Here is a 27533-nt window from a genome sequence, read left to right as displayed (position 1 = left end):
CCCCCTAGACACTGCACCATCCCAAGTGATGTTTGGGGGTGGCTGCAAGAAAGAATAAGGCATCATTGCTGAGCTCCGGGAACTCAGCTGAAGCCACTTACTATACTTGAGGATGATCTTCTCCACTCTGGGAAACTGAAACACAGCGAGGCTGAGGTCTCCCAGTGAGCAAATGGCAAAACTCAGAGCCTACATCTTTGAACTGCAGTTTGAGGCTGTTCCTCACAGCACACAATGGGGTTTAACTCTGATGCCCAGGACTTCCATGGAGTTGCCATTCACTGGAAGTCACTGTGTAGCCTAGCCTTTAGGCCATGGCCAGTGCAGCCTCTGCCCTGAGTGGGGCCAGGCAGGTGAGCCAGGCATGCTGTTTCTCTTTGTCCAGGAGGGCTCTCCTCCGTCCATCCCTTTTCCTCCATACAGGACAAGATCTCTGCAAGTCCAACTGGATTAACTTTCTCCTTTTTTCCTCTCTCGTGTCTCCCAATTCTAGGGAGATGAGGGACCCATGGGGCCACCAGGGGCCCCTGGCTTGGAGGTGAGTATCACTGGCCTGGGGTAGGTGGCATTCATGGGAGCTGAGCCAGCTGTGCACAGGCAGGGCAACGTGGTCAGTGCTCCAGAAGGAAGTCATCAGTGAGGGCCTTGTACCAGCCAGAGAGAGAACTAGGACAGACCCAAAGGAGAGAGCCAGGAAACTGACTGTCACTGCCCACCCCCTATATGCCAGGTGCTTCATGTCAGTATTTATTCTCCTTGATTCTCCCATGACACAGGATTGCTTTCCTTGGTTTCATTAGAGAAGAGGCAAACGAGAGTGAAGGCTTTAGCTCAACATCTCATAGCCAGGCAGTGGGGACGCCCTGCCTGGGCCCTTAGCCTGAGCCCTCTGCACTCTTCCAAGCTGCCTTTCTGAAGTCACTTGTCCCACACCCCCTTTGATCCCAGCCATTGCATAAACCAGCAGTTCATAAAGTTTCTGGTATCCAGAGATTTTTACACTCTTAAAAATGGTGGAGGACCCGGCCGGGCGCGGTGGCTCAAGCCTGTAATCCCAGCACTTTGGGAGGCCGAGACGGGCGGATCACGAGGTTAGGAGATCGAGACCATCCTGGCTAACCCGGTGAAACCCTGTCTCTACTAAAAAATACAAAAAACTAGCCGGGCGAGGTGGCGGGCGCCTGTAGTCCCAGCTACTCGGGAGGCTGAGGCAGGAGAATGGCATGAACCCGGGAGGCGGAGCTTGCAGTGAGCCGAGATCCCACCACTACACTCCAGCCCCGGCGACAGAGCGAGACTCCGTCTCAAAAAAAAAAAAAAAAATGATGGAGGACCCAAAGACCTTTGTTTGTGTGGGTTACGTCTACTGAGATTAGTAATTAAAACCAAGAGACTTTAAATGTATTTATTCATTCATTGAAGATTAATCATAAGCTCATTTCCTGTTAATAAAAATAATATGTTTAGGAGAATTCACTCTATTTTCCATAGCAAAATAATTGAGTGGAAAGAGTGGCGTTGTGTTGCCATTTTTGCAGATCTCTTTAATGTCTGGCTTAATAGAAGTCAGCTGGCTTTTCAGCTCTGCTTCTGCATTCAACCCACTGACAATATCGTACACCATGCAGCCTCGGGATGATGCCACTTACTTTCACAAGAGTGACAGTGACAAAGGCGAATGACATCTTAGTGTTATTAGGAAAATCATTTTGACCTCATGAACCTTCTGAAAGCGTCTCAGGGACCCCTGGAGTCCTCAGGCCACACTTTGAGGACCACTTGAATAAACCGTTCCCTTCCCTGTGCCCCCTATCATCTGCCAAGTTCCTTCCTTTCCCTCACTCCCTGAAGGCAGGTGTCATCATCCTCATTTACAACAGGAAGACCAGCCCAGGGATGGGGGAGGCTTCCTGGAGTTCATGCAGCTGGAAACCCTGCCTGCATTCTAGGACAGCTGGCCACCTGGTGGACTCAGGGTTCTATGCCCCTGGCCACCAGGGTATGTGGCTCTCTACAGCCATGGATACCCTATGCCAGGTCCTTGGGGCTCCTGGACCCCAGCAATGTTGCCCCTGCCCAGCTTCTCCCACTTACCTCTCTCTCTGTTGCAGGGTCAGCCTGGCAGGAAGGGCTTTCCTGGGAGGCCCGGCCTGGATGGTGTGAAGGTAAGGGGACCTGGAGATCCTTTGGGACAAAAGGAAAGAGGGGGTCCTACATATTCAGGCCCCAATTCAAACCCCAAATCCCATGGCCAGTTGTGAAAAGGGAGAAAAATTGGTCCCCATTTAGAACAAAGTATTGGTAAAAGATGAAAAAAATGGACATAACCTAAGTGCCCAACTGTGGGGGATTGTTCAAGTAGTGGGATATAGTGCAGCCACCCTAGATGGTGTTTCGGGCTATTTTACAAGATGGGAAGATGTCTGAATGTGGGGTGGGGGTGGTGGAGGAAACAGGTTAGAAAAGGAAATGCTCAAGTGTGAGTCTGTTGCAGTAGGGGCTGGGTTGCACCAGTTCTTTTTCTTTCTTTTCTCTTTTTTTTTTTTTTTTTTTTTTTGAAGCCGGAGTCTCACTCTGTCGCCCAGGCTGGAGCGTGGTGGCCGGATCTCAGCTCACTGCAAGCTCCGCCTCCCAGGTTTACGCCATTCTCCTGCCTCAGCCTCCCAAGTAGCTGGGACTACAGGTACCCGCCACCTTGTCCGGCTATTTTTTTTTTTTTTTGTATTTTTTAGTAGAGACGGGGTTTCACCGGGTTAGCCAGGATGGTCTCGATCTCCTGACCTTGTGATCCGCCCATCTCGGCCTCCCAAAGTGCTGGGATTACAGGCTTGAGCCCCCCTTTTTTTTTTTTTTTTTTTTTTTTTTTAGACGGAGTTGCTCTGTTGCAGGCTGAAGTGCAGTGGTGCGATCTCGGCTCACTGCAACCTCCACCTCCCAGGTTCAACCGATCCTCCTGCCTCAGCTTCCTGAGTAGCTGGGACTACAGGTGTGTGCCACCACACCCAGCTAATTTTTTGTGTTTTTAGTAGAGACGGAGTTTCACCATGCTGGCCGGGTGCGGTGGCTCACACCTGTAATCCCAGCACTTTGGGAGGCTGACGCAGGCAGATCGTGAGGTCAAGAGATCGAGACCATCCTGGCCAACATGGCACCCTGTTTCTTTACGCACAGAGCAGAGGCTAGAAAGTGGACAGGGATTATCTCTGGGTGGTGGGACAATAGGAGATTTTCATTTTCTTTTGTGGACCTCTATATTTTCCCTATTCTGCATAGTAAATAGATGGTACATATATTAATAGGGTTTTTAAAAAATATTATCAAAAAAGACCTGGCCCAAGGTGGGAGAGTAATGATCCTCAGCCCATGGGCAGCCTCACTTAATAGTTTTCCAAGGACTCTCCTTGAGTTGGAGTTTCCCAGCCATTCTGGGCAAAAGATTGTCGGGTCCAGATTACAGATGGGCAAACCCACAGGAGGTTAAGACAGAGCCGGGGGAGCCCAGGTCATCCATAGCTCCTTCCCTTCTGGGGAAATGGCCCACGCATCTGTCCTGGTCCCTCTAGTTTTCATGAGGTCCGGGGAGGAGCTGAAGGGGGAGGAGGCTCCACCCAGGCTTGCAGTAAGCCACATCCATGTATGCGCCAAACTCCTGGCTAGCCCGAGCTCATGTCCTGCCGTCTGAGGTTTCGGCCTCTCTCCCTCAGATACCAGTTGGGTTTCTGTGGTGGGAGTGGTGACATCGCTTGTGTGGATTTATCCCACAGGTCTGCTGTGGGGAGACCGGGGCAGCTGTGGCCGCCTGAGGAGCAGGAGCCACCTCAGCATGGGACAAAACAGACAGACAAGGCCGAGATAGGCCACCCAATGTGAAAGTGGGACAGAGCCTTGAAGACAAATGAGTCTGATTTCCCTTCTTTATAGCTGGGGAGGCTGAGCCCAGAGCAGAGATGGGACTCACCCCAGCCACCTGTGAGCTGGTGGCAGAGCTCTGGTGTGCTGAGGTCTAGGATCCTGGTGCCCTGACGTCCCATTTCCCTGCTCTTCCTGCGATAGGACAGCCTGATGCAGTGGGAATAGGCATTTCTTTTTTTTTTGACAGTCTCTCTCTTGTCACCTAGGCTGGAGTACAGTGGTGCAATCTTGGCTCACTGCAACCTCCATCTCCTGGGTTCAAGCAATTCTCCTGCCTCAGCCTCCCAAGTAGCTGGGATTACAGACATGCAGCACCACACCCAGCTAATTTTTGTATTTTTAGTAGAGACGGGGTTTCTCCATGTTGGCCAGGCTGTTCTCAAACTCCTGACCTCAGGTGATCTGCCCACCTCGGGCTCCCAAAGTGCTAGGATTACAGGCATGAGCCACCGCACCTGGCTCGGAATGTGCATTTCAACCGGGCAGACCAAGGTTTCGGTTGTAGCCCTACTTCTGGCTCACTGTGTGACCTCAGGCAGGTCACTTCACCTCTCCGGGCCTCATCTTCCACCTCCACAAAATGCAGTGGGCTTCTGAAGGACCTAGATGAGACATACACATCTGGGTGCTGAGTAAGCCAAGGCCCCCTCAGTGGGAGTGGGTGACTAGAGTCATGTCTGCTTGAGGTTCTGTCCAAGTACCCCTTTGACTCTGCCCCATTTGTTGGGGGTCTCCAAGGCCACACAATGGAGATAAGGTCCCTGGTTCATCCCCACCAAAGGCAACTAAGGCCAACAGGCCTGGGACTTCCCCAGGAGGTCTAGACTTTCATCTCCCATCCTAATCCATCCTCCTTTTGTCTCTTTGCAGGGGGAACCAGGGGATCCTGGTCGGCCGGGGCCGGTGGGAGAGCAGGTTAGTTAGCAATGGTCTCTGAATGAGTGGCTCCATTTTTGGGGGCCCTTACTCTGTGCCAAGCCCTTTGCCCAGCATCCTCCAGGCACCACCTCGTGTAATTCTCAGAACAACTCCCGAGGTAGGTTCAGTCCTCTACCCCTTTGATGGATGTGGACGGTGACCCTCAGAGCGGGGAAGTCTCGAAATGAGAAAGGCGTAGATCAGAGTCATGACAGCTTTTTCTCACAGCCTGACTCTACACACAGGTTTTTGGTGCATTTGCCCAAAGAGGTTATGTGACTGCTCCCCCAGGACATTAAAACTGGAGGAGCCCTTGGCAGTTGTTGCTCGTGTTCCCATCAGCTTATAGATCAGGAAGCCAAAGGCCAGAGAAGTGTTACCACTTGCCAAAGTCCCTTGGTCTAGGCATCCCTAAATTATATAGAAGATGAAATCCAAACCAGTGGCTCTGGCTGGTTGGTCAAGGTCTGAAGAAGAGAAGAGGTTGCAACTAGTCATTAAAATGGAGGTTTGAGGATCACGACCTTCAATTAAAGTCCAGAGAAACAGCTCTGAGTGATGGGCGGACGGACAGCTTCAGTCCTTCCTGCCCAGCCCTGGGGCCTCCTGAAAGCTTAACCTCAGGACTCAGAGGTGGAGAGGTGTTCATCTCCTCCACTCCTTTAAATATGGAGCTCATTCCTGGAAGGGGCTTCCTCAAGCTGGAAGGACTGATGCTCGGGATGGCCATAGAGGAATTTGGCCGCACTATGAAACCCTGTCAGTGGCGTGAGAGTCACACACGATGGGCTTCCTCACCAGGCCTGCAACATCTGTTGGGGAAGAAAGGAATTAAAGCAGGGGGAGGCCTGGATTTTTGAAATCTTTCCAGTGACATTCGAGCGCATTCTGTGGGAAGCCCAGGAGTTTGGAAAGGCTGCTGTGGCCTGGATATATTTCCTGATTGGAAAAAAAAAAAAAAAAAAAGGGCAATTTGATCAGCAAATTCAATTTCATAGTTATGCTAATGGTAGGGCCCTCGGGAAATAGATATGCAGGGTCTTGGAAGTCAGAACACAAACATCCTTGGAAATCACTGTATCTAAGAGTCCTAACCATTTTTTGTGCCTTGGATTTCTCTGCCAGGCTGGAAAAGCCCAAGGATCCCCTTCTCAGAATAGAGTTTGTAAATGCATAAAATTAGAAACAAAGGAAACTGATTATATAGAAATGCAATTATGAAAATATGTTAACATTTAATATATTCATATATATGCTTCTTTGGCAATGCATTAAATAATGAGTTCTAGCAGCAAGTGTAACAGCGGCCTCAATTTTAAAGTAATGCCAAGCCTTAGTGATGTATTTTGAGATCTCTGCAGCAATGATGGTAATGTGACATGTCACTTTCTGGGACAGTCCCAGGTCCTTGTAATACTACTGTGGTTTGTTGCCTACACTCATATTTGAGGCACATGTAAATTTCAATTAGAGGTTCATGAAAATAAGAGTTTTAATTTTTTTCCATTCAAGTTGATATACCCTCTGAATTCTATTCATAGAACCTGACAGAGACTTCAGGTTTAGAACCCCCAGATTTGAGTCCATGTTGGTAATCTGGGATTTATGGAGGAGAAGCAGGTTTGACCAAGATCACTAAGTGGGATAGTGGCAGAACCAGGCCCAGGAGGGGTGGGAATCTCGCCTGGAGCAGCCCAGGCTCATTTGGTCAGCAGAGCGCCCAGCTTGCTGCCCAGGCAGCTTGGACAGTAGCAGGAAGGAGGCAGAGCTGGAACCCTGTGGCTGCTATAAGGCACATGGAGGTACCATGCCAGCCATTCCCTTGGCCCCCACCCCATGTGGTCACAGTGAAAGGGCAGGCATTTTCTGTTCACTGTAGAACCAGAGGATCCCTGGAAAAGTACTGAAGCTCACACCACGGGACCTCCTTGTAATCATAGTATTGGGTTGGTGCAAAAGTAATTGCAGTTTTTACCATTATAATGGCAAAAACTGGGATTACTTTTGCAACGACCCAATAACAGTGACATTCATTAGTCACCTGTTAGGTACCAGACTCTGTGCCAAATGCTATCTATGCAATCGTCTATGGCAGTCAGTATTACTATCCTCATTTTGCACATGAGGAAACTGAGGCTCTGGGAAGTTAAGTAACTTGTCCAAGATCTCACAGGCAGTAACATCACTGTCAGAGGCAAGATTGACACTGAGGTCTGCTGGGTTCCCAATGCCTGCCTCGAGGGCTGAAAACTCTCTGACCTCCTGAGCCCTGGCATGTCTCTAACAGAGCACAGACTGCTTGCCAGGCCCTGGTTGAGGTGCTGGGGACAGGGCATGGGTCTTGCCTTCAAGACGCCCCATCCAGGGGCAGCCACACATGTAAACACATCACACTGAGCTGTCTAGTGCAGCTCAGTGTCCATAGCCCTTTCATTCTCAGTTGCATCCCCAAGGCCTAGCATATGAGAGGAGGAAGAAAACCTCCCATGGCAGACAATGGCCCTTTATCTGTAGGCAATGTGAGGACCAGGCTAGCCTCCTCCCCAAAACTGGGGACTCAGATCCTGCCTGTGCAGTGCCCGCTGTGGGCAACAATGCTGCCTCCTCCTGTGCCCGCCTTGCCAACCTGAGAGGAGCCAGCCATGCCCGCAGCTTGCAGAGCTGCTTCTCCGTCGACCTGCCTGGACTTCGGGGCCTGGCTTCTCTGGACCAGCCTCAAGAACAGGCCTGCCAGGATATTCTGGGACAGTACCCCAAGGGGGGTCTCGGGGTGCGGGTTGGGGGATGGGGCACTTGCTGTATGGCTCTTATTCATTAGGATCCTGTTTGGCTTCTTGTTTGAGGTTTATGACCTGCTTGCCTTCCAGGACCCAACATCTCATAAATTTAAAGTAGCTATGAAATTTCTGTTTCTCTGGGCCAGTCGGGCAGGGGCCTTTTAACAGAGCAGTTTTTATTCCCTTCATTCGGCATCCTCTAAATGTCTGACTGCTCCCTTGTGGGAAGCTCAGGCCTCTGTCTTACCCCTGTGCCCTTGTAAAATAAATTAAGAGGGGATGGGAAAGAGCGAACATGTATGAAGTACCTCTACGCATCGTGCACCATCTCCCGTATTCAGAACAGTGCCAGGAGGTAGGGAGGTACCTTTATTGTCTCCCATTCTGCAGATGAGGCTCTGAGAGACTGATTTGCCCAGAACCCACACACCTGAAGACTGAGTGACAGTGACATAGATAAAATGCCAGGTACAGGGCTTGGCACACAGGAAGTGCTCAATACGTTCAAGCTGTTGTTATAATATTGCTATCACTTGGAAAATGCTCTAATTAATTTTTAAAAATTAAGTTATTGCAAAAACCAAATATTTGATTATTTTCTGTGACATGTTAGCTGTGACCTCATACCTAGTACCTCATCCCTCTTACCTTATACTTCAGAAAGGTCTCTGAGCCCAGGGAACTAGAGGCAGGCCCAGGACCTACCATGTGTAGTGCCAGGGTGGTGCTGGGATGTACAGGAGATCCAGGCCCTGTTCACAGCCACATGCTTTGGAGGCCTTGGGCTGGAGGGGAAGGTGCATGGTCTTTGGAGCCACACAACCAGAGCTGCCATCCCAGGCTGCAGCAGCAAGACATGTGTGGCCCTTGCTGAAGTGACCACTTTAAAACTGTCTTTAGATAAGAAAGTGTGGATCTCAGAGGTAACCCTCTCACTGTAGTTGACTGACAGCTGGACCGGCTTTATTGCCTGAGTACGCAACCTCTGGCCTATTCCTGGCCCAAGGTCTCATTCTACTCTGGCCAGGGTTTGGGGGACAGGGAGCGGATTTTATGGAAGAAATCCACTCATCCCTCCATCTTTCCTAATTCACTCTTGGCTGCAAATCTGGGTTCTTCCGAAGCCTCTTCTGCACTCCTGAACCACACAAGGCCCTCCCCACTCAGTTGCATTTTCCTTAGCAGGAAAGAAAGTACGGCCTGAATAAGAAATTGGTGGGCCTTCCTAGGTGACCCCTCTAGGCTGTCCACCCTCACTGCATGTGTGCGTGTTTGCCTGCTCAGGGAGATGGCAAGGGCTGGGGCCACCTAGAAAGACCCCCTGGAACCCAGAGGCAAGTTGTCACCCAGCGGAGTTGAGCAGAGCAGCGGGAGCCACAGCGTGTGTCTGTGTGTGCACCCTTTCAGAAAAAGGCAAGGAGGCCTTTTAGAAGACAGTAAAGAGGCCTCCGCCTCCCTGATTCCAATCAGTTCTCTTGGCGGAGGCTGTTACGGTATTTCTATCCCAGCCAGAGGGTTTGTTTCACTCTTTGAAACAGCCCCAGAGCCCCGAAAGATGGGCACAGATGGCCTCTTCCCAGCTCAGCTTAAGGGCCACCCCCCGCCCCAACCCCAGCTCTCCAAACGTGGCAGCCTCCCAGCCTGCTTCTGGCGCGGGAAGAATGTGTGGCGCTCCCAGGGATGTTGGCAGCGGCCCCACGGCTTGGCTTCAAAATCAGAACCATCTGGTGGAGTGAGGGAAGTCAGAATGGTGCCCAGAGAGAGGCAGCGCTCTCCCCGGCACAGCCGCATGCTGGCTGGGTGACCAGGCACGGGCGGGAGACAGCTGGGAGATGAGCTTCAAGGGAAGGCACAGGCAGGCTGGGTCCCCGGATTCACGTTGTTTCTCTTGCTTTCGTTCATGTGTCTCATAGGGATTTATGGGATTCATTGGTCTGGTCGGGGAGCCAGGAATCGTGGGAGAAAAGGTAAGTGGTATTGAGGGGATAAGATAAACAATTAGAGCTTGTGTTTTGAAATTTTAAAAAGGTGAAGAGGCCCTTTGACCTGGGGATTTCAGACTACCCTCCCCTAGCCTCTCTCCTGACCTGGCATTCTGAGCCTGCGAAGAACCATTGTTCCCTTTCTTGGCATCCCTTGGAGTTCCATCCCTGCCCTCCTGTCATCAGCCTCAAGCACAGTTAGACTTTTGTGTGACAACCAGCAGATGCGTGTGACCTGAGCTCCTCACGGCTGCCCACTGGCCCTGCACAGGGGTGGACGAGAGCAGGGAGGAAAGGATTCATCTTTACAAAGAGGAAGGATGAAGTTGCCTTGCTAAGCCTCTGTTTTAGATGAGATAAGAGAGGCTCAAATAGGGGAGGTGACTTACTCAAGGTCACCCAGATAATAAGTGGCAGTGCTCAGATTTGAACCATTGCCAAAGGTTAGTTACGCTTTGCTCACTAAGACACTCTGCCTCCTGTTGGCTCCCAGCTCCCCCCAAGGGCCTTGGAGGCACTTGCCTTCCTTTGTATGGGTTGATCCGATCCCCAGAGCCGGCCCTCTGGGAGAACCAATATTATTCCCATTGAATAGATGGAGGAACTGAGGTCCAGAGGGAGGAAGTATCCCCCCAAGTCTGGCCCCGCCTAACTCTCCAGGCTCCTCTTGTGCCTCACTGTATCGCTCTATGTGGCCCAGACCCTCAGGCCTCTGCCTTTCTCCCCCTCCTCCTCCCTCGCTTCCCCCTCCTCCTCCTTCCCCTTCTGCTCCTCCTCCTTTTAAATTCAACTTTTGTCTTGAAATTTTAAATTTAACTTTTTATTTTGAAATAATGACAGATTCACAAGAAGTTGCAAAAAATAGTACCCTTCACCCTGTTTTTTCCAGTGGTAGCATCTTACATAATGATAGCGCAACATCAAAGCCAACTCTGGCCTTCTGCTGTTGCTCAAATGTCCCATGTCCCTTCTCACCTACAAACCATTGCCTGTGCCATTCCCTTGGCCAAATGCACTCTTCCCATCCCCATCTGCCTCCACCCTTTTTGCTCAGATGCTCTTCATTATCCTTCAGCTCTTGGGCCCAGAGGGACTTCCCGAGGGAAGCTTTCCCTGACCAGCTCTGCCCCCAGTGGGTCATGTCCCCCAGTGATAACACTTTAGCACCATGACCCCCACCCTCACTGCACTGTGTCTCCTACAACCCTCTGAGTGCCTTGCTCCATGGGAGCAGGCCTGCTCACCACTGTATATTCAGAGTCTTGCAGATAGTGTCGGACACATAGTAGGTGCTCAATAAATATTTACTGGCTGGGCAGATACAAGAAACAGGGCCTTATAAAAACAGAGCCAAGATTCGAACCCAGAGCACCTACCTTCTGCCAACTCTGCCCAGTGTGTCTGGATTGCTCGAGAGGGAATGCGTTATGTCTCTGATTCTCTAGCATCTCATCTAGGTTTGGAAAGGGGGTGAGGAGAGTGAAAGACACACCCTCTTGCTGTTTCTGCCTCAGCAAGCCTAGCCAATGGGATGCCAGGCCTAATAAGGACCAACATGATGTGGGCCAGGATCAAAGGGGACAATGTAATTAGCGCTTCCTTAATCAGGACCATCCTTGGAGGGAAATTCACTGTGTGGCCCGCTACAGGGGATGCTGAGGCCTTCCGGGGCTTGCCAGAGGTCTTGGCTTCCTCTGAGTGAAATCCCAGATCCCCACCTGGGTGATGTGGCCATGAACTAGGCAGGGGCCCTCTAGAGACCTTGAGCAAACCCCTACCTCTCTTTGAGCCTCTGGATGGCCCTCTGCACCTGCCTCCCACAGAGCCACCCCACAGCCATAGCCGTGACCTGCCTGCATTGCTGTCTCCATCACAGGGTGATCGTGGCATGATGGGACCCCCAGGCGTGCCTGGACCCAAGGGGTCGATGGTAAGGAGTAAGTCTGCATCCTCTTGCCCTCTCCTGTTGCAGCCTTGAGTGACAGCTCTGCTGTCCTCCACCAGCCACTTACCCAAGACGTTCAGAATGACCAGCTCCCTCTTTGTCCGGGGGGCCTAGCTGCTGTCCTCCTGGCTTTATACTGGGGCTGAGTTGACCAAGATGGGACTGAAGGAGGAAGGGGCACCTTCCATAGCTGATTCCTCCTTTTCCTTCTCTCTCTTGGCAGGGTCATCCTGGAATGCCAGGTGGTATGGGGATCCCTGGAGAACCTGGACCCCAGGTAAGCAAAGCTCTCATGATCCCTAAGCTCAAATCACTGACAGATAAGGGTTAGGTGGCTGGGTGTGGTGGCTAACACCTGTCATCTCAGTACTTCGCAAGGCCAATCACTTGAGGCCAGGAGTTCAAGATCGAAACCTTGTCTCTACTAAAAATACAAAAATTCGCTGGGCGTGGTGACACGTGCCTGTAACCCCAGCTACTCAGTAGGCTGAGGCACAAGAATCACTTGAACCCAGGGGGCAGAGGTTGTAGTGAGCCAAGATCATGCCTCTGCACTCTGCCTGTGTGATAGAGCTAGACCCTGTCTCAAAAAAGGAAAGAGAGAAAGAGAGAGAGAGAGAGAGAGAGAGAGAAAGAAAGAAAGAAAGAAAGAAAGAAAGAAAGAAAGAAAGAAAGAAAGAAAGAAGGAAAGAAAGAAAGAGGAAGGAGGGGAGAAAGAAAGAGAGAGAGGGAGGGGAGGAAGAAAGAAAAAAGGAAGGAAGGAAGGAAGGAAAAGAAAGAAAGAAAGAAAGAGAAAGAAAGAAAGAAAGAAAGAAAGAAAGAAAGAAAGAAAGAAAGAAAGAAAGAAAAGAAAGAAAGAAAGAGAAAGGGAACGGGAAGAGAAAAGAAAAGGAAGGAGAGAGGGAGGGCAGGAGGGGAGGAAGAAAGGAAAGAAAGGAAGAGAAAAGGAAGGAAGGAAAGAAGGAAGAAAGAGAAAGAAGGGAAGAGAAAAGAAGAGAAAGGAGGGAGGGAGGCCGGGAGGGGAGGAAGAAAGGAAAGAAAAGAAAATAAAAGAAAAGGAAAAGAAGAAAGAAAGAAAGGAGGAAAGAAGGAAAGAAAGACAGAAAGAAAGGGAAAGAAAGAGGAAGGAAGGAAGGAAAGAGAAGAGAGAGAAGAGAAGAGAAAGAAGACAAGAGAAGAGGGAAAAAGAATAAGGATTAGGGGTTCAAGCCTCAGAATCAGACAGACCTGGGTAGAATCCCAGCTACACCACTCTCTGACTGTAATCCTGGGGCAGATCATTTAACTTCTCTGAGCCTGAATTTTGCTCATTTGAAAAACAGAAAAAATAATCATGGTCATGATAGTGTGATCATGTGGGTTAAATGGAAGCGTGGGGCTAGTGTGTTTGTTCCTTGGGAGCATTTTGGTTATTAGCAGCATTATTGCTTTTGTCCATTCACTCATTCACTCTGTAGTTGCTGAGCGGTAAGTGCTTGTGAGGAGTTTCAGGAGCTGGGTGAAGGGGCTCAATCTCCACTCACTGCAACCTCCACCTCCCGGTTTCAAGAGATTCTCATGCCTCAGCCTCCCTAGTAGCTGGGATCACAAGCCTGTGCCACCACACCCAGCTAATTTTTGTATTTTTAGTAGAGATGGGGTTTCAGCAGTTCCAGGAGCTGGGGATGTGGCAGCAAGAAAGGCAGAAAATGGGCCCTTCCTTTGGAGCGTGTAGTCTGGTATGGGGGGCAGGGTAGATAGAACCCAATATGTGATGTCTGTTATGGAAGAAGCAGGCACAACAATGGGAAATGCTGGACAAACAGAGCGGAGGGTCCTCAGGGGCCTGGGCTTCTCATGATAACTGAGGAAGCAGGGATATTCCTGAGGCTCTCAAGGCAGAGTGGTGGGAGAGGCTGGGAGCGCTGGAGGAAGGGTGCGGCCAGGAGCACTCAAGTTCAGGAGCCCCTTTTCCTCCCCAGGGGTGATGTGCAGAGGGTGGGGGTGGAGTTGCTCTCATTTGGAGCAGGTAGAACTTGCTTCAGATCCCTTGGTTTCTGCCAATGGAGGATGGAAACTGGGAAGCGGCATTTGCTTCAGCCAAAGCCAGGGCTCAGGGCTGGGAACCCAGTCCGAGGCGGGCTTCGGGAAGGTGGGGAGGGTGTGGGGGTAGAGGGACCAGCCCAGGCACAGATCCGGAGGTGGGACTGAGGGGCAGTGAGCTCAGGTTGCCTGGGTGTCTCCAAAGCCCAGACTGAGCAGTTCCCTGGGGTCAGATGAGGAAGGACCTGGAAGCCTTTCATGGTTTGAACCCAAGGGAAGCTCGCATAAACCTGTTCTCTACTATGATTAGGGAAGCAAGGCCAACTCAGCTCTTACACTTTTTCGTGCACCTACTGTGTGCTAGCATACGCTCCTCCCTGGAGGTACAAAAATGGTAAGAAAGAGATCCAGCTCTTAAGACTCTCACTGTCTAGGGGGCGCTGTCAAGTATAAACATTTTCTCCATCATTAACAGACTTTTATCGAGCACCTACTCTGTGCCAGGCCACACCAGGGGCTGAGGAGGGAGAGGGATGGACTAGTCCAAGGGTGAGAGGCCTGGATATAGGTGACCGTCATCCAGAGGAGAAGGCACCAGCACGGGGGAACTCTGTCCATCCTCATGATTCTTTGGACAGGTTGAAACGTTCTTGAGGAGCACAGTTGGAAGCAGAAGCCAGCACTCTAGGCTCCCAGTGACATATTTTTGCCCTGCTCATGAGAAGGAGGAAAAGTCGTATCTGGCCCAGGGCTGGAGGAGCTGGCAATGTGGAAGTGGGACTGTTAGGGTAGAAGCAGGGAGTCAGAGGACCAGCATTCTGGTCGGGGGGCTGGCACGGATTCCAGCTTGGAATGCAAGGGCCCAGCCTCCCTCCCAGTGGTCAGAGATGGAGTGATTGGAGCCCTCAGCATGGGGGGTGCCCAGAGTAGGGCTGAAGCATGAGTGCAAGGTTGCTGGGGGTACATCATCAAGTTCTACCCCTGGCACCCCTGAACCTCAGCTGTCCTGGCCTCAGTCTCCCCTTCTGTCTAGTGGGAGGAGGAAAGCCGGGAAAGGAGTCACTGGGACAAAATGGAAGGCCGGTGGGAAATGGGGAAAGAGTGGGGATATTCAGGCCGACGCAGAGAAGAAGGTGCAGGCCTCTTCTGAATCCCTCGCCCCCCCGGCTCCACTCGCCTCCCACCCCGCCCCATCTCCTCAGTGCTTCCCCCTGTTCAGTGGGTTGACTCAGGCTTGGTGAAATCAGACGGTCACTTGCTGCTGCTTTCTGATCCCAAGGTTGCCATGGCCCCCCGCTGCTATGGTATGGGGCTGGTCTCTTGGATCTCTTGGGGTTCCTCCTGGCCAGCGAGCTGCCCCCAGTGACACTGGGGAAGCTGGCTAACACAGAGGCCCAGAAAACCACCTTCAGAATCAGATACATGGGGGTGAAATTCTGGCTCCCCGACTTGCCAGCTGCGGGATTGTTGGCAACATTCATAGCTTCTCAGACCCTCAGTTTCCCCATCTGTAAGTCAGCATGATGCCACCTGCAGTATGAGATTGTCATGAGAAATGGTGCAGTGCATGATGTGGGGCTTCGTAACCCTTCTGCGTAACTATGGCTTAATGAGTGGTAATAACTATTTGTTAGAGATGACAGTTGCCACTATGATTAGTAAGGCTACTACCATTAAAAGTGACATTTCTGGTGATGTTATTCGCACCTGATTGGCATTTTCCCACTTTATCAATCACTTTCACCTCCATGTTGCCCGATAGCACATTGAGATCCATCAAGATTATTATCCCCATTATTGGGGCTGGGGTTGAGGCCCTGGGACCTGCCCAGGGTCACCCAGTGACCAGAGTTGGGTCTAGCATTCAATTCTGACCTCCTCCTGCCTTGCGAGAGCAGGCAGCTACCTTTTCCTGAGGACTTTGCCACTTCATCTTCTAGAAACTCTAGGAGGTACGGACTCTTCTATCCCCATTTTATAGATGACAAAACTGAGGCCCAGTGAGTTGAAGTAACATGCCTAAAATGGCACAATTAGTAAATGACTGAACTGGCATGTGAGCCCAGGTTCTCCAGTGCTACAGCCTGCTCTTTTCAGCAATCTATGCCTTGATATAGAGACTTGGCTCCCGAAATTTCCCAGTGGTGCACTGCATGCCTTCTGAGCTCTGAGATCACTCTATAAAATGGCCCATTCTCACCCAGTCTTTGTGTTCTCCACCATCCAGGAGTCAGATCTGCCTTTTATGGGGCCAAGCCCGGGTCCACACCCTGCTTGTTCTGCTGACGAACGGTCAGCCTGGGACCCAGCCCCTCACAACAGCCCCTCCACAGCAGCTGTCGGAGGGTCTGCCGGGTGATAGCGGCTGGGTTCCCACCCCTGGAAGCCATGGGGAGAGGGAAATGGGAACATCAAGAGTTCATTCTGAGGCCCCAAATGGGGCTGGGCCTCTCCCTGGTATTCAGAGGAGGGACGAGGGTGGCTCTGCCTTGCAAAAGGAGCACACCCAGTCCGAGAATCGCTGCAGGAGCTGGGAGGCTCCTGGAGCTGGCAGAGGGTCCTGGCTGGCCGCTGGATGAAGTTGCCGCTTGAGGTCTCTTAAGCTGGGCCTGGAATTGGGGTGGGGGTGGGGGAGACATTAGGCAGAGGCGTGGCTTGCTTCCCATCTTCTCCTGCGTTCCCTCCCTTCACACCCTCTGCCCTCTTCAGTTCATGTGCTCCTTGTTCATTCAACAGATTCCTGAGTGCCTGCCATGCACCTGTGCCAGGCCAGGTGCTGAGAATTCCAAGAACTAAACTGGCCCTGGTTCCTCGCCCTCTCACACTGCCTCTCTTGCTCCTCTTGTCTGTTCATCAAAACTGAGATGGCTGCTCACGTGCCTGTGGCTGGGCCTTGCTCCCCTCTCATGCCACCCCACCCACTTCTCTGCCTCTGCCTCTGCCTCTCCCTCTCCTTCTCTCCTTCTTGATCCTCTCCCACTCTGCCCCCTCTGCCTCCCAAGCTCACCCCAGGCCTGTGTTATCAGTTCTTCTTCCTCCTCCTCTTTTCCCTGGGGGAAAATGTTCAGGAAAATATTGGGTGTCAGGGTGGAGGCGAGGGACAGAACTTGGGTCACCAGATTCGCTTTTGTGATGGGGGACAGAAAGGTAGACGAGGATTTGAGGAGACCTTTTGTCATACATGTCATTGTAGATGATGCAGTGGCTCACACCAGCACTTTGGCAGGCTGAGGCAGGAGGATCACTTGAGTCTAGGAGTTTGAGCTCAGGCTGGGCAACATAGTGAGACCCTGTCTCCACGAAAATGAGAAAATTAGCTGGGCATGATGGTGCATGTCTGCAGTCCTAGCTCCTCAGGAGGCTGAGGCGGGGGGATCACTCGAGCCCCGGAGCTCAAGGCTGCACTGCATTCCAGCCCAGGCCGCAGAGCGAGATCCTCTCTCAATAAATACATAAATGAATGAATGAATGGCATCGTATCTTCTCATTATTGATTTTGAGGAAAAGGAGAAGAAAATATTATGCAGGGAGCCTTCTCCCCACTCCCCAGACTCCCAGGAAAGGTTGAGGCCCATCCCCCTATAGCCCAGGGCATTGGCTGTGTCTGAGGCTGTGGCTCGCCTGCTGCTTTCCCCAATGAGCCAAGTGCTCAGTCCTGCCATGTGAAGGCTGCTGGGGCCCTGGCAGTTTCTGAACATGCCTGTCTGAGGGCTGCAGGCCTTCAAGCTTTGCCCCACACTCCCAGCCCCACCATGTTGCTCTCACTTCCTAAAAAGGGGCTTCTCCAAACTCCTTCTCCTCTTCCCAGGGTCCTCCAGGATCTCGAGGCCCACCAGGCATGAGGGGAGCAAAGGGACGTCGGGTAAGTCAAGCCCAGGTCTTGGGGGCTGATGCCAGTGGGAGAGGGCACACTTGGAACAGGGCCACCTGCCAGAGACTGCCTGGTCTCTGCCCCCAGCCCAGCTCTGGGATCTGTGACCTTTGCAGCACGAGGCAAGGTTCCAGGCTCACCCTGGACCTGGCTCTGTGGGTGGGACCCCACCCCTCTTTCCAACTCATGTCTGAGCCTGGCTATCCACCAGGCACAGTCGGGCCCTCTGGTACCAGCTCTTTGTTCATTCATGTAGTCAACCAGCACTTATTTAGCGCCTACTGTGTGTCCGCCTACTGTGGCGGACACTTGGAGGCTCTACAGGTATTGCGGTGAACAGGACAGACATGACTCCTGCCTGCCCTTGTGAGTCAGTCAACAAGTGAATCAAACCACTTGGCAGACGCAGGTCATAAAATACAGGTCATCAGCACATGGACCGAGGAAGTACCAGCAGCCTGGAAGCCCAGAGGAGGACACTACCTGGGCAGGGTACTAAGGAAGGACATTAGGAGAGGGCAGTGCTTGAGCTGATGCCAGCTTCCCGGCAGGGAACTGGCAGGGGAAAGCCCGAAGGTGATACAGGAGGTGGATGTTTAGGGATCCTCAGGGTCAACAGAGGGACGAGGGAGAGGGATGGGGCCGGGACTTAGCAGGCACCAAGCGAGGCAGGGCCTCAAAAGCCACAGCTATATTCCAAGGGCAGTGGGAGACTGCAGGGGGTTTTAAACAGGGCTATCCTGAGCACCGTCGCTGGGAGTAATCGCCAGCACTTACTCTATGCCAGACACTGTCTGTCACACACATTAACTCATTTAATCCTCAACACTACCCTGTCATGTAGGTGCTATTCTCATTCCCATTTTATTCTTATTTTATTTATTATGATTTTATTGTTGGATTACTTAACCTTTCTCCCAGAAAGCCTTTGATTCCTGGGATAAACTAGGTGCTATGTGATTCAGCCCAAGCTCTGAACACCTCCAAGCCTCCACTCCACTCCCAGAGAGGCACAGAGAGGTTGAGTCACTTACCTCAAGTTGCACAGCTAAAAAGTAGCAGAGCTGGGATTTGAACCCAGGAAATCTGGCTCATTTGCATACTGAATTCAGCCTTATTTTTAATCACACAGGGAGGGTTGACAGGATGGTCTGCCACCAATAGGTATACAGGCGTGGGGCCATGCAGCCTTATTGTAAAGAGAAAGTGAGATGATGCAGGTAGTGCTGGCAGCCCAGGCCTGATATCCAAGCTCCATATGGGTGATCTGTGATTATTATTCTCCTCTTGGCTGGATTTCAAGTGGTTTTACAATTTCCCCCAAACCAGATGGCCTGAGCAGCCGGCCTGGAAGAGGGAAGATTAAAAGGCATTCCTCTGGCCCGGCAGGGTCCCTCCGGTGCCCATGTCCTCTGGGTCTCTTCAAACAGGCCTTGGCCCAAGGGCAACCGGGCTCCATCCAGATCCTCTGTACCTCCCCTCCTGCCCCAGGAAGCTGGATTCCCTAGAGGGTGAGCTGCATGGGCCCAAGCCCCCTGCCCTGCCTCAGGTGTGAGGCTCAGATCCCCTCAACTCACTGGGCTCCGAAATCCAAGCTTCCAACCATGTCAAAGTCTCCCCAGCCAGGAGGGGAGCATCAGGAACATGAGTCCCTCTCCCTACTGGGTGTGTCAGGAATGCACAACCTATGAGATCGGCCCCCTGCGTCTCCTGCCGAACAGGCTGCCCTTCGCCACCTCCTAGATGGGATGACTGAGGGTGGGGAACCTACAGAGGCACCCACCATGCCCGTGAAAGAGCTTGACTCTGGGCAAGTCCTGATCAGCTCCTGGTTTGCCCTGTGCCCTTAGCAAGGCCTTGTGGCGCTCTGTGCCTCAGTTTCCCCATATGTGCCAAGGGGGATGGGCCTGGAGGTCTGCAAGGCCTTGCCTGCTTTCCCGCCTATGTGTGGGACGGGCCTTGCTGTCCCCCCCAACACCGCCCACCCGAGGAAGAATGAGCACTGAGGGTTCATGGCCAGAGGCAAGGGAGGCTCTCGTCCTCTGTTGTTGGTGAGGATGCTGACTAGAACCTGGGCCCACCAGCCCCAGTGAAAAGAATGAGGACTCTGGGGTCAGATGGGCCTACGGCAAGTCTCAGCACCCCCGGTTCCCAGCTGTGGAACCCCAGGCCGGTTTCCTAACCTCTCACAGCCTTTCTCCCACCTGCTCAGGTGAGAGACTTTAATTCCTTCTTCTGAGGGGGTCGTAAGGACCCCAAGATTGCAGTGCCTTGGGCCAACTCTTTTCCTGCCTGTGGGTATTAGAGCTTAGCTGACCTTGCCTGAATCCAGGCTCTTCCTCTTGGATCTTGGAACTTGGGCCACTGATTTCCCCTGCCTGAGCCTTCGCTTCTCCCTCTGTAAAATGGGTGAGCAACAGAACGAAGCTGGTGGACTGGCTGCGGGGATTCAGTCACTTCCTGAGCACCTTGAACCTGTTGCAGGGCGGCAGCATGTGATGGTGCGTGCTCATTCCCGCTTGTTCATTAGCCCCTTTTCCCCAAGAGCTGTGGTTGGCCAGATTTTCTGCCCCAGGCAGGAGCTCCTCCCCACCAAGCCTGCCCCCAGGCCTGGCTGGAGGGCAGCCCCCAAACTGCCTACAGACATCTTCCTCGGGAGCAGATACAAGAGAGCAGACACATGGCTCTGATAGAAACCCAGGCTTCTCTCCAGCAGGCGGGGCGGGAGTGGGCCTGCCCGGGTTCATTTAGGGAAGTAGGCGGCAGGACTGGGGGACCTGCAGGATGAACTGTTGAGTGGCCCAGAGCAAGGGTTAGTGTATGGCTGCTCTCGTCCCTCTCCCTGCCCTGTGGAGTTGGGGAGACAGGGCAACTGGTGGCCCCACTACTGCTTCCTCCTCTCTCTTAAGCCAGGCCAGCTTCTCCCGGACTCCTTGGTGCTCTGCTGGGATAGTGAGTTCTCTCAGATAAGAGGGATTTTAGACACTGTCTTCTCCAACACCACGCCCCAGTGTGCAGCCTTCCTGGCAGGCTCCTCTGGGCCCTGACCTGTATACTCCTGGTGACGGGGAGCTCACTCCCTTTCTGAAAAACAGTGACAGGTAGTGGTGAAAAAAATGGATGTCCTGCTGACTTGGTCTCAAATTCTGGCCCCTCACTTCCAAGCTGTGTGACCGTAGGCAAGTTCACCACCATCCCGAGCCTGTTTCTTTCCTTGTAAAAGGAGGATAACAGCTTTCACTGCTCCTGTGGTGGCTGCTCTGCTCTGTTATTTTTTAATGACTTAACCTTTCTCCCTGAAAGCCTTTGATTCCTGGGATAAATAGGATGCTATGGGATTCAGGCCAAGCCCTCAACACCTCTGAGCCTCCACTCCCCTCCCAGAGCTATCCCTTTCCAGGGAGGTGTATGTGAGAGACAGAGCCCAGAGAGACAGAGCCCAGAGTCAGAGATCATCCCTCAGGAGGGCTCAGTTATCTGCCATCAGCTCAGCCCCTGTCCCAGCTCCTATGACCTGACCCGGCCCCACCCCATATGGCTCTAGCTCCGCCAGGCCTGTGCCCATGGATCACGGGTGTTAAGTCTAATAACATGGTGTGACAGTGTCCATGTGAGCCTGAGACTGAGGCCTGGAGAGGAGGTGGGGCTTTTCTGGGTCACACAGCAAACTAGCAACAGGCTAGGGCTGGCACCTGAGCCCAGTAATGGCCACTAGAGATGGCTTGTTTAGGAGTTCAGCAAACCTCAGCTTAAATCTGTGAAAACTCTCAACTGGTTTTGCACAGCATAGCGTGAACTGCCTGAGGAAGGGACTGAGCCCAGATTCCCCAAGCCACTCCTATGTCCCTGCCTCTGGGGAGCCTGCCGCCTCCTCTGGCAGAGCCTGGCAGGGATGGAACTAGCCATTCTTAAGCACTTTCTGCATGCCAGGCACTGAGCTGCCTGTGGGCATCGCCTCCTGTCTTGAGGGAGAGATTTCTTGTGCCCATTTCAGAAAAAAGAAACTGAGTCTCAGGGAGGAGCAGTCACTTGTCCCCAGACACATTTTCTGAGCAGCCCAATGCTTACGGCTGGACCCCACAATGGGCCCCAGGCCCTGGGCTTGGGGATGCTGAGAACAGCATCTCCTAGCTGAACCCTGGCCTTGCCCAGTGGCTCCCTGTTCCAGGATTGCTTGATCAGTGGGGTGCTCTTTAAGGCTGCAGTGTGGGATTGAAGCATAGGGAGCTCCAGGCAGCTGAGAAGTGGAATTTTCACTTTGTTGGCCCAATTATTCATTGAATTTTTTTTTTTTTTTTTTTTTTTTTTTTTTTTTTTTTTTTTTTTTTTTTTTTTGAGATGGAGTCTCACTCTGTTGCCCAGGCTGGAGTGCAGTGGCGCAATCTCGGCTCACTGCAACCTCTGCCTCCTGGGTTCAAGCGATTCTCCTGCCTCAGCCTCCCAAGTAGCTGGGACTACAGGCACACACCACCACACCCAGCTAATTTTTGTATTTTTAGTAGAGATGGGGTTTCACCATGTTGGTCAGGCTGGTCTCAAACTCCTGACCTCATGATCCGCCCGCCTTGGCCTCCCAAAGTGCTAGGATTACAGGCGTGAGCCACTGTATCCGGCCTTCCTTGTTCTATTTTTAAATGATTTTTCTTCATTTAGTTTTCTCATTCCCCATCCTCTCCCACCTAGACACTTCTCCAGTTCCTTTTATCTGGGGGGGTATTGCGGGCTGGTCCCCTGGGCTCCTGGGCCAGGATGGGCCGGCCTCCTCCACAGGACACTCCTGTCCTCCCAACACAGACTGCTTGAGACCCCCTAGAGAACACAGCCTGCTCTGTTTTCCACGGGTCTTTTCCAGAAGACCCCAGCCCATCTGTGTCTCTGTGGGAGCGCCCCTGGAGGGACACACATGGGGCAGTGGGTGGAGCCCACATGGGGGATGAGAGCAGCTAATGTGTTAGGGACCTTAACTAAGTCACTTCTCTTGGCTGGGCCTCAGTATTCCCATCCGTGCAGTGGGGTAGGGGGTGGACTCCACCTGCCCCTGGGGTCTCCCAGCAATCAGGGACCAAGACTCCTGTGTCAGGGTTCAGGCCTGAGCCCAGGGCTCCAGGGAGCCGCAGCCTGACTCCCACCCCCTCGTGCACAGTCTTGTCCTGTTCCTGCCCCTGCCTCATGGTAGTTCCTCCTCTGTGAACGGGGCTGCATTCGCTGTACGTATGGCCAGAGACAGGGCTGCTCCACATATCTGGAAAGGACATGCAGGTTCTTCCCAGGTCCTACTCTGTCAGTTTCCATCAAGAGCTGTGACCCACATACCTGTTTCTGCCCCGTGTGTGCTCTGGGAAGGGCATGTGGCAGCAGAGTCTGAAGAGTTGGCTGTGTGGACGTGGCCATGTGTAACTCAATTGTGGCCCTCAGTCTCCATGTCTGTGAAATGGATTGGCTGGGTGACCCCCACGATCTCTCTGAACAGGGCCATTAGTGCCCCAGCCCCCTTCTGGAAGCATCAGCCTCTAGCTGAGTCTACTCGTGCTGCGGTCTCTGCAGAGCTGTTTCGAAGGTGCCGCACGAGGGTGACCACCTCAGTGGGGAGTGTGTGGGAAGTGGGAGGAGGAGGGGGCCGGGGCTTGTGCAGGGGATGGCCCCAGGCTCAGAGCAGCCCCGCCCTCCTGGTTCTCTGCCCGAGGGAGACCCCTGCTGTCCGGTGTGCTAGTCCCTTTTTCCTATTCCAGGGCCCCCGAGGACCAGACGGACCAGCTGGGGAGCAAGGGTCCAGGGGCCTGAAGGTACCGACCCCCAGGGCCTGCCCTTCCTCACTCCTCCAACACTGGGTCAGGAATCATGAACAAGGCTCGCATCTCCTCAGAACAACGCCCCTTAGGGACAACGAAGGGAGCCCCATGGAGGCTGCAGGGCTCTTTCTGAGAGGTCAGCCCTTCCACTCCTCCTGACCCCCCACTGCAAGCCCAATGAAGAGAAAGCAAGAAAGGAGGAGAGAGATCATACATGTCCTCGGACCCCTTCCCCAGACCCCAAACCCCACCAGGCCCCTGACAGTCGAGACAGCTTCTGGCAGCCCCATCCCTAGGAAGGGGTCCTTGGTTCTCCACCTGGAGCAGCTGGCGACGGTGGCGAGCCACTCTCCTTGTCAGGCCTTAGTTTTCCCATCTGCACCGTAGAGAGGGGGCAGACTCCGCGGCCTCAAACGGGTTCCTTTTATCTCCCATGTGGAGGGCTCCCTTTTTGGGGAACGGTCCTCCCAAGCACCCTCTCCCACCTTCACGTGCTCTGCTTCCTACAGGGCCCTCCAGGACCCCAGGGCAGACCGGGCCAGCCTGGACAGCAGGTATGTCAGGCCAAGGCCAAGCAGGCCAGCCGCAGGCCCCCTCCCTGCTCCCTGCTTTGTGATCTGAGCCTGTAATGACCCCCACATGTGCTTCCAGGGTGTGGCTGGTGAGCGAGGCCACTTGGGCTCGCGAGGCTTTCCTGTAAGTAGCACCAGTTCTTGAAATTCTCTACATGGGGCTTTTGGTGGGGTGGGGGCGGGGGTGCGGATAATAACCACTTTTACCAAGTTCCTATCCTTCTGTGGAAACCCTGAAGGTTCTGGTTGCCCACCCGCCCTGCACTGAAGCCCCTCCAGCACATCCCCTCTTCTCTGGGTCTCAGCCTTCCCATCTGTCACCCGGTGGGGGAGGACAGGACCCAATACACTAGGATGGCTTGCTTGAAGTCAAAGCAGGGCAGGGAAGGCCATGGAGGGCCTAAGGTCACCTTTGCCTTGTCTCTGCAGGGCATCCCGGGTCCCTCAGGCCCCCCAGGCACCAAGGGCCTCCCAGGAGAACCGGTAAGAACCTTTCCTTCCCTCTTCCGCCTCTTTGCCGCTGGCACCTGGGGATGTGGGCCAGGTGGTCAGATCAGGGGAAGAGTCGGAAAGGGACCATGCCTGGCCTCTAACCCCACGGTGGGCCAGGCCTTGGGGTTGGTGGCGAGCACTAAGCCAGGAGTTCTGGGTTTGAGGCTCAGCTCACTTGGCCTCCAGCCTGTTTTCTTGCCAGGAAAATGGGGGTGATTGTCTCTGCCTTGCCATTCTGTGGTGAAGATGAAATGCGAAAATGTATAGGGAGTGATTGGCACAGTGGAAGGCAGAAGGACGGAGGGAGGGAGGGAAGATAAGAGTAAACCAACAAGCTGACTGAGAACCAGAGTCCAGCATGGCTGGAGTGGAAAGTGGGACCTCAGAAAGGGCAGGAGGAGGCAGCAGGCGCCAGTCGCCCGAGGCCACGGGGAGAGTGTGCTTTTTGTCCCAAGGGCAACAGGGAGCCATGGAAGGGCTTGAGGCAGAGAGGCCGATCAACTTGCTTTCCAGGAGATGTCCCTGGAAGGACAGGTGTAGGGGGACAGTCCGGGAGCCCCATGAGGAGGCTAGAGAGTGGTGCTACAGGAGATGGCAGGGAGAGGACAGAATCTTCAGGGCACTAGGAGGATGACTCCTGCACAGGGCAGGGGAGGACAGGAGGCTCCCATCCTCAAGGCCACTGCTGCATTCCCACATCCTGAGGCCCAAGGAATCACCCTTTTGAACGGTGGGTTGGCTGGGGGTGGGGGTTTCCAGACATGGATCTAAGGTGGAAGGATATTCCAGGCAGGGGCAATGGATGAGCAAGACTCAAGAGCTAGGAGGTTTCTGATCAGGGAGGGCCCCCTGGGCTTTAGGTGGGTGAATAGGAGAGTGTGCAGCTGTGTTGGAGGGAGTATGACACATACCAGTGGTGAAGAGGGGGCTGCAGACACCAGGACCCTCGGTGTGGCGGGGGCGGACTAGGGGTGTGCTTCAGAGTCCCCTGTTCTGGGGATCATCTCCCTCACTCACCTCTCCAGATCCCAAAGAGGGCCCAGGCTGGCTTCTCCCAACTGTCTGTGTGTGTGTCTGTCTGTCTGTCTTCCAGGGCCCTCAGGGACCCCAGGGGCCAGTTGGGCCTCCAGGAGAGATGGGACCCAAGGTGAGTGTGAGAGACCCTTATTCGTCCCATGATGCTGCTGGGAATGTATCAGCCCTTCCCTTCCCTCCTCCCCAGGAGCCTCTTTCTGCCATTCCCTGTCCTGGCCCAGGGAGATGATCATGTACCATGTAGTTCAGACAAGGGTGGACGCCCTGGCAGAGAGGGTAGATCCATCCTGGTGGCATAGGTTGAGGAGCTGGGCTCCTAGTCCAGGGGCATTGTATGGGATGCAGAGGTGCCAGAACCCTTGTGGGGGCTGGCATTGCCTCTTTGGGCATCACTGGAAACATGGATGCTTTTCAACCTTGACCTTCCTGGGACTTTGCCCCAGCAGAGGTTTGACTGTCAATCCAGCCCCCAAGGGTCATGCAACAAGGAACTTGGAAGGAGCCTCAGACACCCCTGCCTTATCTGGAGGGAAAAACCAAGCCCCAGGGTTTATGCAAGGGCTGCAGCCATGCCCATGGTGATAACTCAGGGCTGCTTCCCACCCGCCTCATGCTGGCTCAGCTGTAGAGAGAAGGGTTAGAATCACTTGGCCCTAAACACAGCATCCAATGGTTTCCTCCCCCGTCTTTATGTGAATCATGAAATTTTCTTCCCTCTGCTTGCCAAGGGCCTCCTAGTGTGGTAAACCACACTCGTGGGGTGGGAGAAGGCTCTAGAAGCCTCTGGGTAGTCCCAAAGCTCAGCCAGCCTGGGTCCACCCCCAGCCCCCTAGTTCCAGCTCCAGGCTCCAAGAAGCTACAGGCTGCTCCTACCTCTGCATTTCTTGTGCTGTGTGACCCTGGGTGTGTCTCTTGCCCTCTCTGAGCCTCAGTTACCCCCTTGCTTACAACCAGGGGGCAGCTCTTGCTCTAGGAGGGACCAATGGCATTTTCTTGCAGGGGCCGCCGGGTGCAGTGGGAGAACCGGGCCTTCCTGGGGAAGCCGGGATGAAGGTGAGGTGGGATGAAAGAAGAGAAAAATGACTTGTTGAAATCAGCTCCCAGCTGGCGGCCACATCCTCTCCATGGAAGAGAAATTGGCCTTTCTTGTGGCTGGGATAATGGGTTCTCTGTGCTCCTGGCTGGGGAGTGGGGCCTGCTCAGGGCCAGACTGGAGTGTGGAGCCCCCACCAGTGTCCCCTGCCAGGCAATGTTTTTTCAGGCATCTGCCCCTGCCTCCACGCTGGGGTGCCTATACCTCTTGGCCTCGTACGATACCATCTGCATCTCAGTGCCAGTGCCTCTCATTACCTGCTAAGAAACAGGTGCCTGTTGATACCTGGGCTCTGGGAGAACCCCCTCCCCATTCTGCTGCTGTTGGAAGAGGACGCTGTTCCCCTTGGAGGCCCCAGAGCTGAGGAGCGATGCTGGCTAGCCCATGGACATTGTTGAGGCAGGACCCAGGGGAGCCCGCAGAGGGGCTGTGAGACTTGAGTCCAGTCAGCTGCTTCTGTGCATTCAAAGAGGGGGTTGGACCAGGCCTGGGGCTGTCAGACTTGGCTTAGTCCCAAAATCCTTTGCTCAAACTCCATTGAAGAAAACCACCCCACATAGAAAACTGATAGAAGTGGGATTGTTTCCACCGGAGCAGGGCTGGAGGCTCAGAGCTCTGCCCTCCTTCTGTGTCCCTAGACACCAGCAGGGAATATAGCTTGAAAATTCTCCAATAAGAAAGACCCTTTTAGGGCCTTTATGCAGGGGGCAGGTGACATTTATTCCTGCTCACATAGGGCTTCCTCCTCGTTTGGGTTTCTCTGCAAGTCTCAAGGAAGAGTAAAATCACATAGCTGCCATTGCTGCATCTGAGGCTCCTGGAGCCAGACTGCCCAGCTTCAGATCCTGAATCTGTCACTGACTAGTCTTGTGAGAGCTTGGGCTCCTTACTGAACTCCCCCAATGCCTCTGATGCTTCACCTCTAAAAGAATACCTTTCCTTGCAGGATTGTCTTGAAAGTCAAATATGTTAATATAAAAACTGACGTCCTCAGCCTGGGCAATGTAGTGAGACCCCATCTCAACAAAAAATTTAAAAATCTGCCAGGCATGGTGGCGCATGCCTGTGGTCCCAGCTACTTGAGAGAGGCTAAGGTGGGAGGATCACTTGAGCCTGAGAGATCAA

At 53.2% G+C, this 27533-nt stretch overlaps 1 protein-coding gene across 3 annotated transcripts in view; it reads left to right on the top strand.

Moving 5' to 3' along the window:
• The window catches only part of COL27A1 (collagen type XXVII alpha 1 chain), a 161273-nt gene that overhangs the window by 88387 nt on the left and 45353 nt on the right, over window positions 1-27533 (top strand). For all 3 annotated transcript variants that reach the window (XM_017875934.1, XM_017875935.1, XM_017875933.1), the window contains 13 exons: window positions 494-538; window positions 2112-2165; window positions 4783-4827; window positions 9521-9574; window positions 11466-11519; window positions 11758-11811; window positions 17365-17418; window positions 23157-23210; window positions 23726-23770; window positions 23868-23912; window positions 24218-24271; window positions 25374-25427; window positions 26315-26368. In XM_017875934.1, the coding sequence (XP_017731423.1) occupies window positions 494-538; window positions 2112-2165; window positions 4783-4827; window positions 9521-9574; window positions 11466-11519; window positions 11758-11811; window positions 17365-17418; window positions 23157-23210; window positions 23726-23770; window positions 23868-23912; window positions 24218-24271; window positions 25374-25427; window positions 26315-26368 (666 nt within the window). The remainder of the gene's footprint in view (window positions 1-493; window positions 539-2111; window positions 2166-4782; window positions 4828-9520; window positions 9575-11465; window positions 11520-11757; window positions 11812-17364; window positions 17419-23156; window positions 23211-23725; window positions 23771-23867; window positions 23913-24217; window positions 24272-25373; window positions 25428-26314; window positions 26369-27533) is intronic.

The sequence above is a fragment of the Rhinopithecus bieti genome, unplaced genomic scaffold, assembly GCF_001698545.2.
Source record: "Rhinopithecus bieti isolate Rb0 unplaced genomic scaffold, ASM169854v2 scaffold_9997, whole genome shotgun sequence".
Classification (NCBI taxonomy): domain Eukaryota; kingdom Metazoa; phylum Chordata; class Mammalia; order Primates; family Cercopithecidae; genus Rhinopithecus; species Rhinopithecus bieti.
Note: the sequence above shows the minus strand (reverse complement) of the source record. Positions and strands in the feature narration are given on the sequence as shown.